Genomic DNA, 17,304 nt, shown 5'->3' with positions numbered 1-17,304 from the left:
CTAGATGAATGAAATATCACCATCAACTATAATGATATCAATCAGTTACGTAATAAGTAAAATAGACTTACTTCTGTTGTAAACTTATTAATTGTATGAAATGTACCATGAAGATTAAGATCATCAACAGAGTGTAAAGATTCTACTTGATTAGATAGATGATAAGTTTCTATATCAATATTCTCATTGATACTGTCATCATCATTATCAGAGAATAAAAATAAATCACGACTAAATTGACCTGGATTAGAGGTGTATAACTTTGATGGAATCATAGGAGTATTAATTGATATGAATGATGTTAACGATGATTGAGTTGTAATTGGGTGAATAGTAGAATCAATAAAGCTAGATGTAGAATTTGTATAGTTGTATTCAGTAGTTGTAATAGGATTATGATTTGAATTATTTATTTGTAATGAAGAGTTATTAATTTGTACTGTTTCATTTGAAATTGATGATGTTTGTATTGAAATAACAGAAGGAGTAGGATGAGAATAATCATTAACCGTTTTGTAATCTGTTGATAAATCAGTTGAATGGATGAGGCAACAATCATCCGTTTTAACAATGTTGAGTTCCGGTTTTAAACTATTCAGACCCCAGCTTAAAATAGAACATTTATATATATATAAATAGAAATGATATCATTATATATGTTATGTATATAGCTGAAAATATTACGTAAGTTTTGATATGAACTGTTATAATTGATCTTAGAAAATCTAAAAGATCAATAATCATATGTTTTAGGTCCAAATGCCCTGGTATGGCCGAGAGTGGGGTGGGCCCGCCCTCCTTCTCGAAATGCTCTCAAATGGCTACGCGTATATAGCCTCTGCCAGGGAAGTCCTAATCACTACCTTCTCGCACCATGGGTGTTGTTTACGAAAATGAGAGGACGAAAAGCGAATGTCAGGCGATTTAACCGGATTCCAAACCAATGGTGCACATGGGCTCCAGTATTCTGAGGGAACAAATGGCGTATGAACCAATTGTTGGTCACCGGCTTCCATGGGACTGGATCTCCTCAGGATGCTCCACTGCCTTGTGGGTTAGACCTTTAGGTCAAAAGCTCGGGGTGTGACCCCCTCAGAAAACCACCTGCTTCGGTATGGGCACCCAAGCAGTATCACAGCCCTCACACAAACATGATGAACTGTCGGTAATTGTGTGGCGCATATAAATTTGGTGCCCTCTTATACCAATATTTATGTGTTCAAATAAATAAATAAATAAATGATGATTACATTAACAATTTTACTGGTTGCTCAACTCTCTGGTACTACCCATTTCGTTAAATGTTGAAAAGTTTTGAAGATTTATTTCATTACACAGCTTGAGATCTATTGACGTATAAATGGATAATTCTAGAATTCTGAAAAATTTCAAATCATCTGTTAATATTACTAAGAGATTATGAAGTACTTAGGTCCTTTCCGACATATAGTTAGTTAAATCATCAATACAACATAGAAATATGACGTGGTGTAGTAGTAGTAGTAGTTGGTGTTGGTGTTGTAGTCATGTAGCTGAGGCTTTTGTCATCGAACGTTCTCAAGCTTGATGAAGAATAATGAATTCTCATGGCTTCATTGATTAAGAATGAAATATAAGTATTTAGAGGAAAACAATTCACTAACAAAACAATAATATCAGAATGGGTTTTGTGGAGATTTTTTGGAAATTTCACAAGTTGAAATCATGAGCCAATTGAAGCTAGACCACCATAGAAAGCCTGGAAGCACTGGACGGCCGTTTCGTCCTTACCAGTTTCGTCGTTACCAGTGGAGTTCAATCAGGTCTGTTGTGAGGTAGTAACTCACTGAAGACAATGGTGTACGGTGGCGCAACTCCGTGGATTGGTTGAAGTTAGACATTAACACCGTTGGATGCCGACTCAGTGGTCTAATGGTTAAGTGCTCGCGCGCGAAGTCAGTAGGTCCTGGGTTAGAGTCCCGCGAGGGGCGGGTTCGTGGATGCGTACTGCTGAGGAGTCCCATACTAGGACGAAACGGCCGTCCAGTGCTTCCAGGTTTTCAATGGTGGTCTAGCTTCAACTGACTCATGATTTCAATCTGTGAAATAAACATAGTTGTTAAAAAAACGGTCGAGTAAATTTACCCAATCAGTTCGATCAAAACTGGATTATACATATACAACACAACAATACATACAGCTGACGAGTCCCAAGTCGGACGAAATATGCGTCCTGAATTCCACCACTAGCCACCACCTAGCCCTGCGTAACAAATATCAGAGGTTGGAGAAATTGATATGAACCAATAAAAAAAATACTGCACGACTTCTCTTTAGAGAAAAACGACTAGTAGAAACGGAGAAATCAGTGGTGTCATCATAGCGTGCAATCAAATAGTATATATATAGCATTTAATCAGTTAGCTAGTAGTATATAAAGGACAAATAACCATCACAAAGTAAATCCACTGTTTGAAAGAGAGCCCTGTTTTCACATCTTTAATTTGAGGGTAATATTGCTCATGACATACTGACGAGATATCTACATAGACCGATCACAGGGACATTGATCGCAATAAGTCTTTCTAAAAACCACTATAAACATTCTTCCATATGTGCACATGACCAACATAAGTTTCCAAGACCAATCGATTTAATACGAGTGTACCAGTTTACCTCCTCATGTGGAGATAGATACGTAGTTCGTTCGTGTAGGTTAATTCTCCATCGCATTTTTGTAGCATCTACCAGTATGGTTTGGAAAAGTTCGGAATAAGTTCAATTATGTCACCGATTCTGCAACATGTAGACAAAAGATATTCATCCTTCAATTGAGCCTTTGATAGTCAACGATGTAAAGAGATGTATAGCTTTACCTGCATTATATTTTGAAAGCTTCGGTTATCCACAATTTAAAACCTGAGTTCTGCGTACAAATATAATTCGTTATATACACATGTATACATTGCTGATGTATTGCTACTACTTACTTTCTGATTACGTTTTGTAATGCTTCTGATGCATGATTAATATATTCAATTGTAAGTCTTGATCGATCTCCACTGTATAATATTTGTAAAAGATTAATAAGTTCACCTTTGGATACATTATGAATTTCAATGATATCACACTATAGAGAAGATAACAGAGAGACAAAAAAAATGAGTCGACAACTCTAAATTAAATTAAAATCATACACCTGATAAAGTATACAAATTAATTTTTTAATGGCTCCTAAATGCCCTGCTAGGGGCGAGAGTGGGGAGAGTCACCTCTCCCAATCTAAATGCTCTCACATGGCCACGCGTATATAGCCTTTGCCAGGGAAGTCCTACTCACTACATTCTCGCACCACGTGTGTTGTTTACGAAATTGAGAGGACGAAAAACGAATGTCCGGCGATTTAATCGGGTTGGTGGACATGGAGAGTTCACCTAGGGAAGTTGGAGAACCCTGATTCAAAACTAATGGTGCACATGGACTCCAGGATCCTGAGGGAACGAATGGCGTATGAACCAATTGTGGGTCACCGGCTAACATGGGACTGCATTTCCTTACGTTGCTCCACTGTCTTGTGGATCAGGCCTTTAGGTTGAAGGCTCCAATTGTGGCCCCCTAAGAAAATCACCTACTTCGGTTTGGGCACCCAGGCAGTATCACAGCCCTCATACAAATCAAATGAGATTTGTGTGGCGCATATGTATCTGGTGCCCTCTTATATCAGTATATATGTGTTCAAATAAATAAATAAAATAAATTGTTTAAAGACTAATCAAATCATTTAACTCAATGGAATGATTCTATGATGATATATGAAGCTCTTTCAAGTTCATTTCATCGGTTAGGTAGGCTGGATAGAATCATGAATAAATATCTCACTGAAGGTATTTTATAACCGACAGAATATAAAATTTAAGAGTCCTTTTCTTTGTAATATTCTCTGAGTTTTAATGATTTATAAACTGATATTGGCGAGACTATAATTTATGGAAGAACCAATCAGATTTATGATAACATGTCTTGGATTTCGGCACGGAATTCATTTACTTATTTGGCTCAATAGAGTCTTGGCATTATAACTTATGTCAGTTCGTGATGAAAACCTTAAATCTAATTCCTAAACCTAACCATCAACTATAAATCATAATCATTATTCTTCAAACTGCTTTATAACCCTTATTTAGCCCTAGCTCTCAAGGTCTGTTTAGTGTCACTCAAAGTTCGTCCATAAATTATAGTCGCATCATTGATATCAGTCATTGATGAAAATAACATGACTTTTAAAACCCAAGCCCGATAGTTTTCTGAGATGCGTTTGGATAGTGATCGCTTTGTGAGGCCTATGTAAAATTATAAATACATATTGATGTGGTCAAAAGCCGAAGTTTATCCTTAACACCTCCCACAATGGTAGGTGGGCTAGAGAAAACGATTCGGAGCTTGGTTGACTGCGTAGAACGTTTTATTCAACGATTTTGAAATCCGTTTATTTAAGACGTCAGCAACCGTGTCTCCTTTAGATTCTATATTCATAAATAAGGTTTTCTTCTCTACTGTCGATGCTTTTTCATGATGAAGTCTAGGTTTTAAGTTGCTATCAACGAATCTAGGTGAATAACCATTTCTGATGAGAATCTGTCGAAGTTGAAATAGTTCATCATCTATTGTGTCATTGGTACAGATTCGCTTCATCCTAGAGGATAAAGAGTGAATTAAGTTCGTCTTTCTACTCAGTGTAACCCAACTATGGAAATTTGTGTATTGTCCATTCCAGGTAGGTTTTCTAAATATAGACCTTTGTAAACAAAAAACTATCCGGTATTCTTTTCAATCGGACATCAAGAAAATGAAATTCATGGTTTCCCTCGGCTTCTAAAGTAAATTAAATTGATGGGTGACAATTATTGAAACTATTCAAAATTCCATTAAGGTCTATATCTTCTTCACAGATAATCAAAGTATCATCCATATATCTTCTATACAAATGAAATCTTTCAATTATTGGTCGAAGTACCGAATATGGAATTTAAAGGGGACAAAGCTGTTGCGATCTTAAATAAACGAATTTCAAAATCATTGCATTAATTTATTCTAAATTTTAATGACAGATCTTTGCATTAACCAATTTGAATTCATTGAATTTAAAGAATATCCAAAAGTATACCATTCAGGTTAAGTTACGGTCAACAAACAACATGGAAGCCGGTAACCAACAATTGGTTCATACGCCATTTGTTCCCGCAGGATACTGGAGCCCATGTGCATCACAATTTTTCAATCCATGGTAAAAATGATCAACCAATCATATGATCTAAAGTCAACTGAACAAAATAAGTCTACCGTGATATAAGAATCTATGAGGATAATCATTTGAAAATAAGGCCAATAGGGTAGAAGTATAGTTTAGAGACGAGCTTAAAACTGCTGTGACAAGTTTTCAGCCAGTTTTGGACAATCAGAAAACAGTTTATATAAATAGACAGGTCCTGGGTTCAAATCCCGCGAGGCGGGGTCGTGGATGCGCACTGCTGGGGAGTCCCACAATAGGACTAAACGGCCATCCAGTGCTTCCAGGTTTTTCATGGTGGTCTAGTTTTAATTGACTTATGATCTCAACTATTGAGATAGTCTATAGTAAATAAAACGATAATATTAGAAAGTGTGAACCGATTTTACGCAATTAATAAGTTGATTGATATCTCCTTTAGGCTTCTCAGACTTCATATTTTAAAAAAGAAACAGTTTATAAACTCGTTCAAATGAATAATGATTGTACAGACCTTCAAACTCTTGAAGGGAACCAAACAGATTGTTAAGGATCCCTATATTGTTCTTAGTTACAGTTGGAGTTTTTATCATGAACCTATATAAACTATAAGGTAAAAATACTTTACAGTGATATGGATGAATGCATTTCATCAAAAATTATAAGGATCTATGTCTGATTAGTTCATCCATAAAATGTAGTGCCATGAGGGTGTTTTGTTTCAGAATTACCAGATTAAGGTTAGAATCTAGCGATAGTGTCAGTTTGCCTGTTATATACAGTTTAAAGAGAAAAAATGAAGCATTTGTAGACAGCGAAGAAAAAAAAAACAATTTTCCACAATCATTTTAAGCGTTCTGAGGAATGTACAAAGGAAATTTTATTGTTCCTCATACATATGATTTGAATTTGGCTTAGAAACCTGTAAATTGCGTTCTCTAATCTAAGTGTCCTCGTCTCTAAAGTATACTTTTACAGGCATCAAAACGAACTGTTTAGTGGAAGGAATAAAACTCTCAATTCTACTTGAAACAAATGATGATGTTATTGTCATTCAATGACGATGAAAACTTCATAGTGAAATCATTCAACTCAAATAATCCAATATAACCAAAAAAAATTTGTATGGATATTGACTAATAAAACAATGATAATAATCACAAAATCAGTTTTATTTATTTATTTTAACACATAGACATTGGTACAAGGGGGCACCAGATACATATGCGCCACACAAATCTCATTCGATATGTGTAAGGGCAGTGATACTGCACGGGTGCCCATACCGAAGCAGGTGGTTTTCTTAGGGGCCACACCCGGAGCCTTCGACCTGGAGGTCTGATCCACAAGGCAGTGGAGCATCGTGGAGATGAAGTCCAAAAGAAGCCGGTGACCAACAATTGGTTCATACGCCATTCGTTCCCTCAGGATACTGGAGCCCATGTGCACCATTGGTTTGGGATCCGGTTAAAGCGCCGGACATTCGCTTTTCGTCCTCTCATTTTCGTAAACAACACCCATGGTGCGAGAAGGTAGTGATTAGGACTTCCCTGGCAGAGGCTTTATACGCGTGGCCATGTGAGAGCATTTCGAGCATCGAATAGTAATAATAATAATACCTACTAATCAATAAGCAATCTAACTGAACATGCATTAATAGTACTTACTCACTTATGCCTGTTACCCCCCTCGTGGAGGAGCATAGGTCACACTACCCATCACCATCCTTCATTAATAATATCTACTTGTAATTAATATGGTGTGAGTGAAAGAAAACAAACAGTAATTACATCATAAATCATACCTGTGAATAATCAATATTTAAATTCCAAGCTGCAAATATAAATTTATGCGCTGGAATTATATCACCTTCATCCAATATTAAACATAAATCTGAGCATAAATTATTCCCAATCATTGATAATAATGGATTAGAAGGTATCTGAAATGAAATCAATCTTCATATATCAGAAAGTATTATAGAGGTGTTTCATATAAATGTGCAGTTGATTCTTCAATAGTAGGCATTTATAACCTAACCAATGAACAAAACCAGGAGTTTCAGGTTTGACAATTAAATGTATGTCAACAGTTGAGATTATGAGTCAATTGAAGCTAGTTGGGTTAAGCGCCTGGCGCGAGACTGACAGGTCCTGGGTCCGAATCCCGCGAGACGGGGTCCTGGATGCGCTTTGTTGAGGACTCACACAATAGGACGAAACGGCCGTCCAGTGCCTCCACGTTTACCATGGTGGTCTAGCTTCAATTGACTCATGATCTCAACTGTTGAAATTACTACAATCTCCACAAAACCCCTTCTGATACAAATTAAATCAATGCCATGAAGTTCATGGTCATTACCACTGGTTATGGATTTGTATGACTGAGAATTCCCTTATCAGGTTAAACCAGATATCTAATGACTTCTGGCTTTCAATAATTATCTTACCGAAATTAATCTGTTATGTGAAGTTTCAAATATGTGTTGATTTAATTTATACTACTGAAAATATTTAACTAGTATGAAATGATATGATAATAATATATGAAATAAGGTATCATAATCAGGTGGTAACATCTTTAATAGCAATAAAAAAGGATATCTCGAAACATTTCCCTAATGGAAATAAATTTTGCTTGTGTTAAATCAACACACAAAATTTTAGAATAAAAATCTTAAATATAATGTTGCATAATTGACTAGAATCACAGCATGACTACCACTGACTTTTATTCCAAACCATGTCTAATAGTGTTTCAAACCACTGTGCTGTAGTACTATCTCAGTGGAGTTGTGAAGGACCGACGGATCCCAAGGTATTATATGAGAAGCTGATTGCCTCCCAGCTCCTTTTAACCACGGTGAGTCGGATAAAAAATGCAGGTGGAATTCCCTATAACAAGACTTTATTACATGTCGAAGCCACTGAAGTCGGTATTTCAAAATTGTGATACCAATTAAATTATCACCACTATGTCGTAACACACTGCTGAACCTCCAAATTATTAACATGGCATAACCACTGAATGTCATCGGTGATCGAATAAAGAGTCGCCGGACATCCTTAACTCGGAGAGAACAAGTTTCATGAGCATAGAGTAAAACTGCTCTGACCTTTCATAATCAGATTGGTATAAGCTTTTCTGACTTTCACTAAACATAGATTGGCCTCTTCAGTTACACTACCTCCCAGATATACGAACTTCCCAACTACTCCTAAATGCTCACTACCAAGATTAAGAGCAGGAACAAACTTCTCACAGTCTTCTAAGTGCAAAATTCACTTATAAGATGCAGAGCACATGGCATACGGTCACTGATTGCCAACTAATTAATTGCATTTTGTATAACTTCAGGATCACCACAAAGTAACAGAATACTATCGACAGAACAAAGTATGAATAGCATTTTTCTAGGCAACAGATCTACACCACTATCACCTACTTCCATCAAAGCTGTTTCCAAAACGTCATCAATGGTCAATTTAGTAAGAGGAGGTGAGAGTGGTGAACTCTGCCAAATCACACTACTGGAATAAAATAGTCTCATATTTAATAGTCCTTATGATTGATTTTTACACTGGACTCACTGTGTGTGACTGCTTGCAACTGTATTGAATAAAGTATTATCTAGAGTTAATCTAGTTCTCTATTTTGGGTCGTGAATTCTAATTCTGATCAAACTTGATTCGTCTTATTAATGTATTAACGAATTATTGTAATGTACGTGAGAGTGAGAAATGATATTTTAAACATCCGTTATATCATATATCGTTTGTATTGTAATGACCCTGGAGTCTATGTGCACAATTGGTTTGGAATCAGTGTTTTCCAATTCCCCCAAGGTGAATCTTCTGTACCTACCAACAGGTTATTTGTTTAAGAATAGAAATTCAAATAATATATTATTAAAATAGTATCCAAAAACAACTTACATTACTCATATATGATGAAGATTTGGAAAGGGTATTAGAGAACATTGGTGATAACTCTGAAGTGTCACACTTATCTTCAGGTTTAATTGATTGTTTGGGAGATAATTGTTCACATTCCTAATTAAATAAAATAAGGACACTCAATGTGAGAACTTTTTTCTCGCTTAAAGTAAGTAATTTCGTAAAAATTTCTCATTTTTACACTTTGCTCCAATTCACCTTTATAAAAGATAACAGTGGAATTCAAGATAAGAGTTTCATCAGGTTTTTGATGCATCAGCTGGATGTTGATATCCACAATTATATTCGAATCTAGGAGTCAGATGTTCTGATAACAGGCACTTTTACAGTGTACTGTATAATTAAATAGAACTGAATATCAATACATGTGGTTTATAGATTGCTATTTCGCTAATCAACAAACATAGTATTTTAAGCTTCAAATTACTAATTGAATTCAGTTAGACAACCATGAAGAACCAAGAAGCATTGGACAGCTGCTTCATTCTAGCACAGGACTTCCCTTAGCAATGAGAACTCATGATGCTATCAGGGATTCAACCTAAAAATTTCCAGGCCTTGAAGAGAATGTTCAACCTTCAGACAAGCTGGCTGGCCAACATTTTGAATATTATGTAATTATCATCGTTTGCTAACTCCGCCTGTAGCTCTTCTAGAGTTACTGCCGGTCCCAAGCCCGCGTAAAGGAGGAGGGTTGGGCATGGGGTTAGCGTCCCCATCCCGTAGAAAACTAACTCGCTAAAAAAACGCTTACCAGGAAAAGCAATTTAAACCATTTTAACTCTGCCCTGAGAGTTAGAAGGTCTTCATTTAAAAGAAGTATGACGCTTCATGGTGAAAGCTGAGTTCCTTCGGAAGCCTCGAGGCTGATGCCCCTTTTAACAACCAGAGCAAAACTTTTTATAGGTACATGGAACGTTCGAACAATGTGGGAAACCGGGAAGACCAGTCAAATAGCAACAGAAATGAGGAGATACAACTTGGCAGTACTGGGAATCAGCGAAACCTACTGGACCCAAGCTGGACAGAAAAGACTAGCTACGGGAGAGATGCTGCTATACTCCGGTCACGAAGAGGAAAATACTCCACACACTCAGGGAATCGCTCTAATGCTGTTCAAAGTAGCACGAAATGCACTTGTAGGATGGGAATTTCACGGATCCAGAATCATCAAAGCTTCATTCAAAACAAAGAAGGAGGAGATCTTAATGAATATTATCCAATGTTATGCACATAATAATGATAGCAACGACGACAATAAAGATCAGTTTTACGAGAGGCTGCAATCGATCATACCGACGTGCCCAAGAAAGGACCTCACCATTCTAATGCGAGATCTAAATGACAGAGTCGGAATAGACAACACTTGATATGAAGATATTATGGGACGACATGAACTGGGAGAGAGAAACGAAAATGGAGAAAGATTTGCAAATCTGTGTGCATTCAACAAATTGGTCATACGCGGCACAATATTTCCACACAAACGTATACACAAAGCTACAGGAATCTCACTGGACCACACCACAGAGAACTAAATAGATCATATTCGCATCATCAAGAAATTCCGAAGGACAATGGAAGATGTGAGAACCAGGAGAGGAGCTGACATAGCTTCAGATCACCACCTAGTTGTAGCCAATTTAAAACTGAAGCTAAAGGAGAACTGGACAAATAGACAAACAGCACTACAAAGGTTCAATACAGCCTTCCTTCGAGATACTAGCAAACTCAACGAATTCAAGATAACTCTCAACAACAGGTTCCAAGCCTTACAGGATCTACTGAAGGAAGAAGAAACTACTATGGAGGACAACTGGAAAGGTATCAAAGAAGCATTAACTTCAACGTGTCAAGAGGTTCTGGGCCTCAAGAAGCATCATCATAAAGAATGAATCTGTATGGAAATCCTGGGCAAGATTCAAGAAAGGAAGAACAAGACAGCAATTAACAGCAGTCGAACAAGAGTAAAGAAAGTTAAGCCACAAACTGAATCCACAGAAGCAAGCAAGCAAGTGAAGAAGGGCATTAAAGCCGACAAACGGAAATACGTTGAAGAGCTAGCAACGACAACGGAAAAAGGTGCAAGAAAGGATAATATGAAGCAGCTTTACGATACAACGAAGAAACTAGCAGGGAAATATAGTAAACCAGAGAGAATAGTCAAAGACAAAGAAGGCAAGCCAATCACTGAAATTCAACAACAGTGGAACAGATGGGTAGTGTACTTCGAAGAACTCCTGAATAGGCCGGCTTCAATAAATCCACCGGACATTGAAGCAGCACACGCAGATCTTCCTATAGATGTCGATCCACCAACGACGGAAGAAATCAGAATGGCCATCAGACAAATCAAGAGCGGGAAAGCAGCAGGACCCGACAACATACCAGCTGAAGCACTGAAGTCAGACATCGAAGTAACTACAAACATGCTTCACTATCTAGTCAAAAAGATTTAGGAGGAGGAGCAAGTGCCGATGGACTGGAAAGAAGGACACCTCATCAAGATTCCAAAGAAAGGAGATCTGAGCAAACGTGAAAACTACAGAGGCATTTGACAGTGTAGATAGGATGACGTTATGGAAACTTCTTCGACACTGCGGAGTTCCTGAGATTAACAACATTATCCGGAACTCATACGACGGACTAGGTCGTGCATGAAGGACAGCTGACAGATGCATTCCAAGTAAGGACCGGAGTCAGACAAGGCTGTTTACTCTCTCCCTTCCTGTTTCTTCTGGTAGTCGACTGGATTATGAAGACCTCAACATCTGAAGGAAAACACGGAATACAATGGACAGCTCAGAACCAATTAGACGATTTGCACTTCGCAGATGGCCTAGCCCTCCTATCACGTAGACACGAACAGATGCAGATAAAGACAGTCAGTGTAGCAGCAGTCTCTGTATCAGTAATGTTTATATTTACAAATAAAGCAGGAAATTCATTTATAATAAACACTTAAACATAATTTCAATTCTTTTCTCACCTTTTTTAAAACATTATCACAGCAATAATCATTATGATCCTCGTTGTATTCATTCATGACAATTACATTAGATTCATAATTCATATTTTTATGAATTGAAACACGACCAGGTATTTGTGACATTGAAATAATATTGGAATTTAAAGGATTTAATGTAGGACTTAAGGGTGGAATCAAATTATTGACATAGTATATTTGTGTAATATTATCTAGAACATTGAAAATAATAACTATAGTAATAATTGTAATAATGTTGCTATGGCAACAATATTGAAGACGTAGTAACTGTCAAAATTATCTTATGGATTGCTAATACATATAACCGAATCCCCATATCTTTGTATTCTCCCTATTATGAGCTTTCAGTAGGCTTATTTAAATCATGTTATATGTCTTACGATCGTTATATTATAGTTGAATAACAATTCACCTTTCTACGTTCTCATCCAACTCTGGTCTAGTTATACCTATATTGTAATTTCGTGTTCATTTTAATGTGTATAGTAAGAAAATTGATCTATATTATTGTTTGAGTTGATTCCCATAGAATATACTTCTTGCTATATTGTATTATCCCACCGAAGATTGAGTTAGAAGAGTAAATGTTCCAGATTAATATGAGCTAAGATTTATATGGGTTCAGATTCAAAGTTAACTTTGCCAATTAGAGCATATAATTCATCAAAGCTTAAGATACTAGTGGTGTGAGTTTATGTTCGGCTTTTTATCATGTGATTTATTCACTAATCAAAATACGATTTATATAATCTTAGCACTGTGCCAAAACTAATGACGTTCAACCGGTATGAGGAGCCTAGCGTCTTTATTGGTCCTATGTCCGCCTAGCTCGTCTATTTGAGTCCAGAACACCAATATCAGCTTCCACTATGCGAATCCAATCGAATCATTTATTTCAAACATACTGGATTTACATATCAGCCAAGCAGACCACAACGCACCATAAAATAGGAAATAACATTTGTACACAATAAAGCCAAAAAGTGGCTGTGAACGTGGGAGGCAGTAAGTAGTCAATAAACTGAAAACAGCTTAAGAACCGTAAATCGTCACGATTGATTGATCATTGGGTGGTGATCAATGTCATGCTTGTCTAGTCCTTATTAGTGCAGATCGAATGCTATCGACCATGATGCAATGTGGCCACCAGTCTAGGTGACTCGACACTGTATGCACTATTTTGAGATTAGACGGTGGTCGAAGCTTATAACAAGGAGAATATAGATATACATAATCTAGTTACTGAATAGTTATACCATAAGAATATATAAATAATAATAGTCCATTAATAAGTCTCAGACGTTACTCTTCATGTAATCTTCACTAGGATATAACAACTAGGTGATAGCTGAAAATAATACATGTGGAATAGAGAAATATTGCTGGAATTTGGATTAGACAATTCTCTGTAGATATCGACCAACCCACAGTTGAAACTAATAATAATAATAATAATTTAAAACAATTAGTCCCTTTGATAAATTTCTATAATGTAATGAGAAGAAAAAGATTATCAGAATTATATGATGATATCTTAGCGCAATACACTTCGAACAATCTGATTACATATAATACACTTGTTAAGAACATTTATATATAAAAATAAAAGGGGGGGTTAGAGGAGATAAGAATAATAATAATAAGAGTAGTAATAATAATAAAAGTAGTAATTCTCGGAGTTCTGGTAAGAAGCCGTGACCAGTGGAGCAAATCCGTGTCAGGTAGAAACAGGTGTCTACCTCAGTACAAAGGAAGATGATTGCGAAACTTCGTGGATTTGTTGAAGTTAGACACTAACATCATTAGATGCCGGCTGAGTGGCCCAGTAGGTTAAGCGTTCGCGCGCGAGACTGAAGGCTCTGTGTCCGAATCCCGCGAGAGGGATCGTGGATGCACACTGCCACTGAGGAGTCCCATAATAGGACGAAACGACCGTCCAATGCTTCCAGGTTTTCAATGGTGGTCTAACATCAATCGGTTCATGATCTCAATCAAAACTTAACAATCTCCACAACCCCTATACTGATAATAATAATAATAATAATGTGAGCACAATTTGAAACCTAATCACTCTGGATAATAATTCAATATTACCAGGGGTAGGTTTAAGGTGATAACAAACTGTTTTTGAATACATAAAGGGGGTTCGAATTTTCATATGACTAAAGCTTCAATAAACCTTAGTATACGCTCTTTTACACTTTTCTACAATGCCACAAAAACCGAGTTAAGATCAATTTTATGGCCTGTTTCAATTATATGTTTAGCAAAATAGAGGATGATGGATGTTTATCCTCTACTCTTATTGGGTCACTTGATTGTATTTGACTCTGCAACCATTTTGGCACATGTTCATAATAATAATAATAATAATAATAATAATAATAATAATAATAATAATAATAATATAAGCAAAGATGGATAGTGGCTAGTGGCTAGTAGTGAAATCCAGGATGCGCGTTTCGTCCTATTTGGGACTCGTCAGCTGGATGTACCTGCATCTCATAATACCAAGTGAATTCAATAACCATAATAATAATAATAATAAGATAGAATATTTGCATATGAAAACAATATGAACCTTAATTACCAATATCATGAAGTTTCGTCGATGCTAAATTCCATAGTTTAGACTGGGCAATTAAATTACTATTGTTATCATTATTACCATATACTTTTTCAAGTTTGTTAATTCTTTTAACCTGTTATTATTCAACAAACAAGAATAAAAGAACACAAATAAGGGTGAATATTAACTAACTATGATAAAATCTAAATAAAATATATCTAGAGAATTACTACTGAAAGGTAGTTTTTTCTATAGTGATTAATCTATTCGACAAGTTAATCATTAGGTTATCGGTTGTAACTATGTTAGTTTGACCAGTAAACCTCCCACATCTATAAAAGATGTAAGATCTAAAGTAGAATCGTTCAATCTTGTTATAACTTGTGGCCTATGTCACCTATTAGTGTATACGTTATGATACCGTCAATTAGAGAGCAGTGGATTATCGATCGGACCGATAACGCATAAAACCCGTGTGAGCAGTCTACAGTTCATATTGGCCCTGCTTCCTGACTAGCTCAGCCAGTTAAGTCCAGAACACCAATCTCAGCCTCTACAATATGAATCATTTATTTCAAGTATACTGAGTTTATATAGCAACCAGACCGACCACATAGTACCAATAAAATAGGAAACAACATTTATACAAGATTTGGCCAAATGTAGCTGTGAATGAGGGAGGTAGTGATTAATAGACTGGGAATGTTGATTATGAATACAGTGGTCTTGAGTGCTGTTAGAGGTATGAGGGCGGTTTTCACTTCCCGGTTGCCCACACCGTGGAAGGGTTGTTCTGGGGGTACCTGAAAAGGAATTTGGATTAAAGGTGGTCTTAGTGACCTGAGAGCGTGACCGCAGTGCCCAAGGGACAACTGCTTGAGGTCGGTCACACACGACCTTGTTATGGGTAATTTTTGTGTTAGCTCCGTACTTATTGAGACCTTACCGCCGGAGACGGATATCCGTGGGATAAGGCGAGGTGTGCATTTTTAGGGTCCACCTTTTCTAACCCCACCCCTCCTTGTGGGAAGGCAGCATCGCTGTCATGCTGGTTGTCTGAAGGAAACACCTTACTGCTGTCACACCTCTGTACAGTCAGCAGTACGACTTCGCCTTCGGACCTTGGGTTTGTTGCTTTTAGTCTTACCGCTCTTCAACCAACCTGTCTGACATGGTAGGACCTTGAGGAACGGTTGTTCCAGCCAGTATAGCTCGGTTGCTTTATCACGATAGGCAAGCCCGACCACCACGTCAAGGTAGCAACAACGGTCGGGCATAATTCAAGAATGGTAATTCGTATAATAATAGTTCATAGGTTAAAATAAGGCTCATAATAAGAGGGATATGAATATGAATAGTTTAATTATTTAGTATTGATCCATAAATGAATCCCAAAACTTATCATTCATTATGCTTATCGGGAAATAACAAATCCGTATTTGCTAAATTAATTAATGTAAATATCAATTTTAAGATAAAACTAAATTACATAGAATCTGAGTAGCTTCGAAAGTGATATTGAAAATTTTAAGATATATGTTATCCCATGAACAAACGGATACGTTGAAGTAAGAGTTTATTACAAGTATAAACAGTTTATGAAACTGTTCACTTTTTAGTTTACAACACGGACTAACCTTCACTAGATAGATATTAGATACAAGGAAGCGTTGAAGAGATATTACATTCTAGTACATGGATTTTAGAATTACCCATCTACAACTTCAAAGATTTTCAAACCTTGTGAACAGAACTTAATCTACAGACAGGTGAGTTGACATCCAATGGTTTACGTTCCCGACTCTACCCAATTCGTGATATTGTACAATTATCACTCATTATTATCAGTGATATCTTTGTTATAACCAACAAGCCTAAATTTCATAAGTATTATGAAGGTTAAGCATTCACCAGTATATGTGGAGGATATTCATTTTGTTGTTTATCTGTACTAATATTTGTTTGAAATAAGATTAGTTTTCTGTCAAACTTTAATTTTAAGTGAACTACACAAGTGATGTTTCCATTTATCTACTAATCAGTGATACGGTCTTTCTTTCTTATTTCTTTACAATAGTATCATCCCACCTTTATTTGGTGAATTGTTCCGGTCCCCTATTTTTTTGAAACGCTTAGAGGGCAGTGGATTATCGATCGGACCAATAACGCATAAAACCCGTGTGAGCAGTCTCGAGTCCTTATATATATTACAATCTTTCATCAATTCCAGACAGTTAGATCAGTTAGGATCAAGTGAATTACCTCAAGAAGAATTGATTCCAACTTTTCAGAGAATATTCTCTCTCGTTTTTCACTCGATAAAAGTAGATGAGATGGTGAATCTAAATCGATGGGATCAATTTTTTGAGCTAAAATCGCTTCAGATTTCCGTTGCTTCACTTCTTCATCTAAAGATAAAGATAATGCACAAGCCGTATGTAAATCTTCATTTTCGTGCCTGAAAAATACAATGAAAGTTATGAACTACTTACAAATTACCTAGTAGAATGATTTATTTGAGAACATT

At 36.5% G+C, this 17,304-nt stretch overlaps 1 protein-coding gene across 1 annotated transcript in view; it reads right to left on the bottom strand.

Moving 5' to 3' along the window:
• Nucleotides 1-17,304, bottom strand: part of SLX4 (5'-flap endonuclease) — a 44,454-nt gene that overhangs the window by 14,513 nt on the left and 12,637 nt on the right. Inside the window, exons 7-13 of the mRNA XM_051216554.1 lie at nucleotides 17,040-17,235; nucleotides 14,799-14,910; nucleotides 12,191-12,399; nucleotides 9,181-9,297; nucleotides 7,050-7,187; nucleotides 2,970-3,109; nucleotides 72-606 (exon numbers count right to left, since the gene is read on the bottom strand). Coding sequence (XP_051067153.1) covers nucleotides 72-606; nucleotides 2,970-3,109; nucleotides 7,050-7,187; nucleotides 9,181-9,297; nucleotides 12,191-12,399; nucleotides 14,799-14,910; nucleotides 17,040-17,235 — 1,447 coding nt within the window. The remainder of the gene's footprint in view (nucleotides 1-71; nucleotides 607-2,969; nucleotides 3,110-7,049; nucleotides 7,188-9,180; nucleotides 9,298-12,190; nucleotides 12,400-14,798; nucleotides 14,911-17,039; nucleotides 17,236-17,304) is intronic.

The sequence above is a fragment of the Schistosoma haematobium genome, chromosome 4, assembly GCF_000699445.3.
Source record: "Schistosoma haematobium chromosome 4, whole genome shotgun sequence".
Classification (NCBI taxonomy): Eukaryota; Metazoa; Platyhelminthes; class Trematoda; order Strigeidida; family Schistosomatidae; genus Schistosoma; species Schistosoma haematobium.
This window is presented reverse-complemented; position numbering and strand designations above follow the sequence as displayed.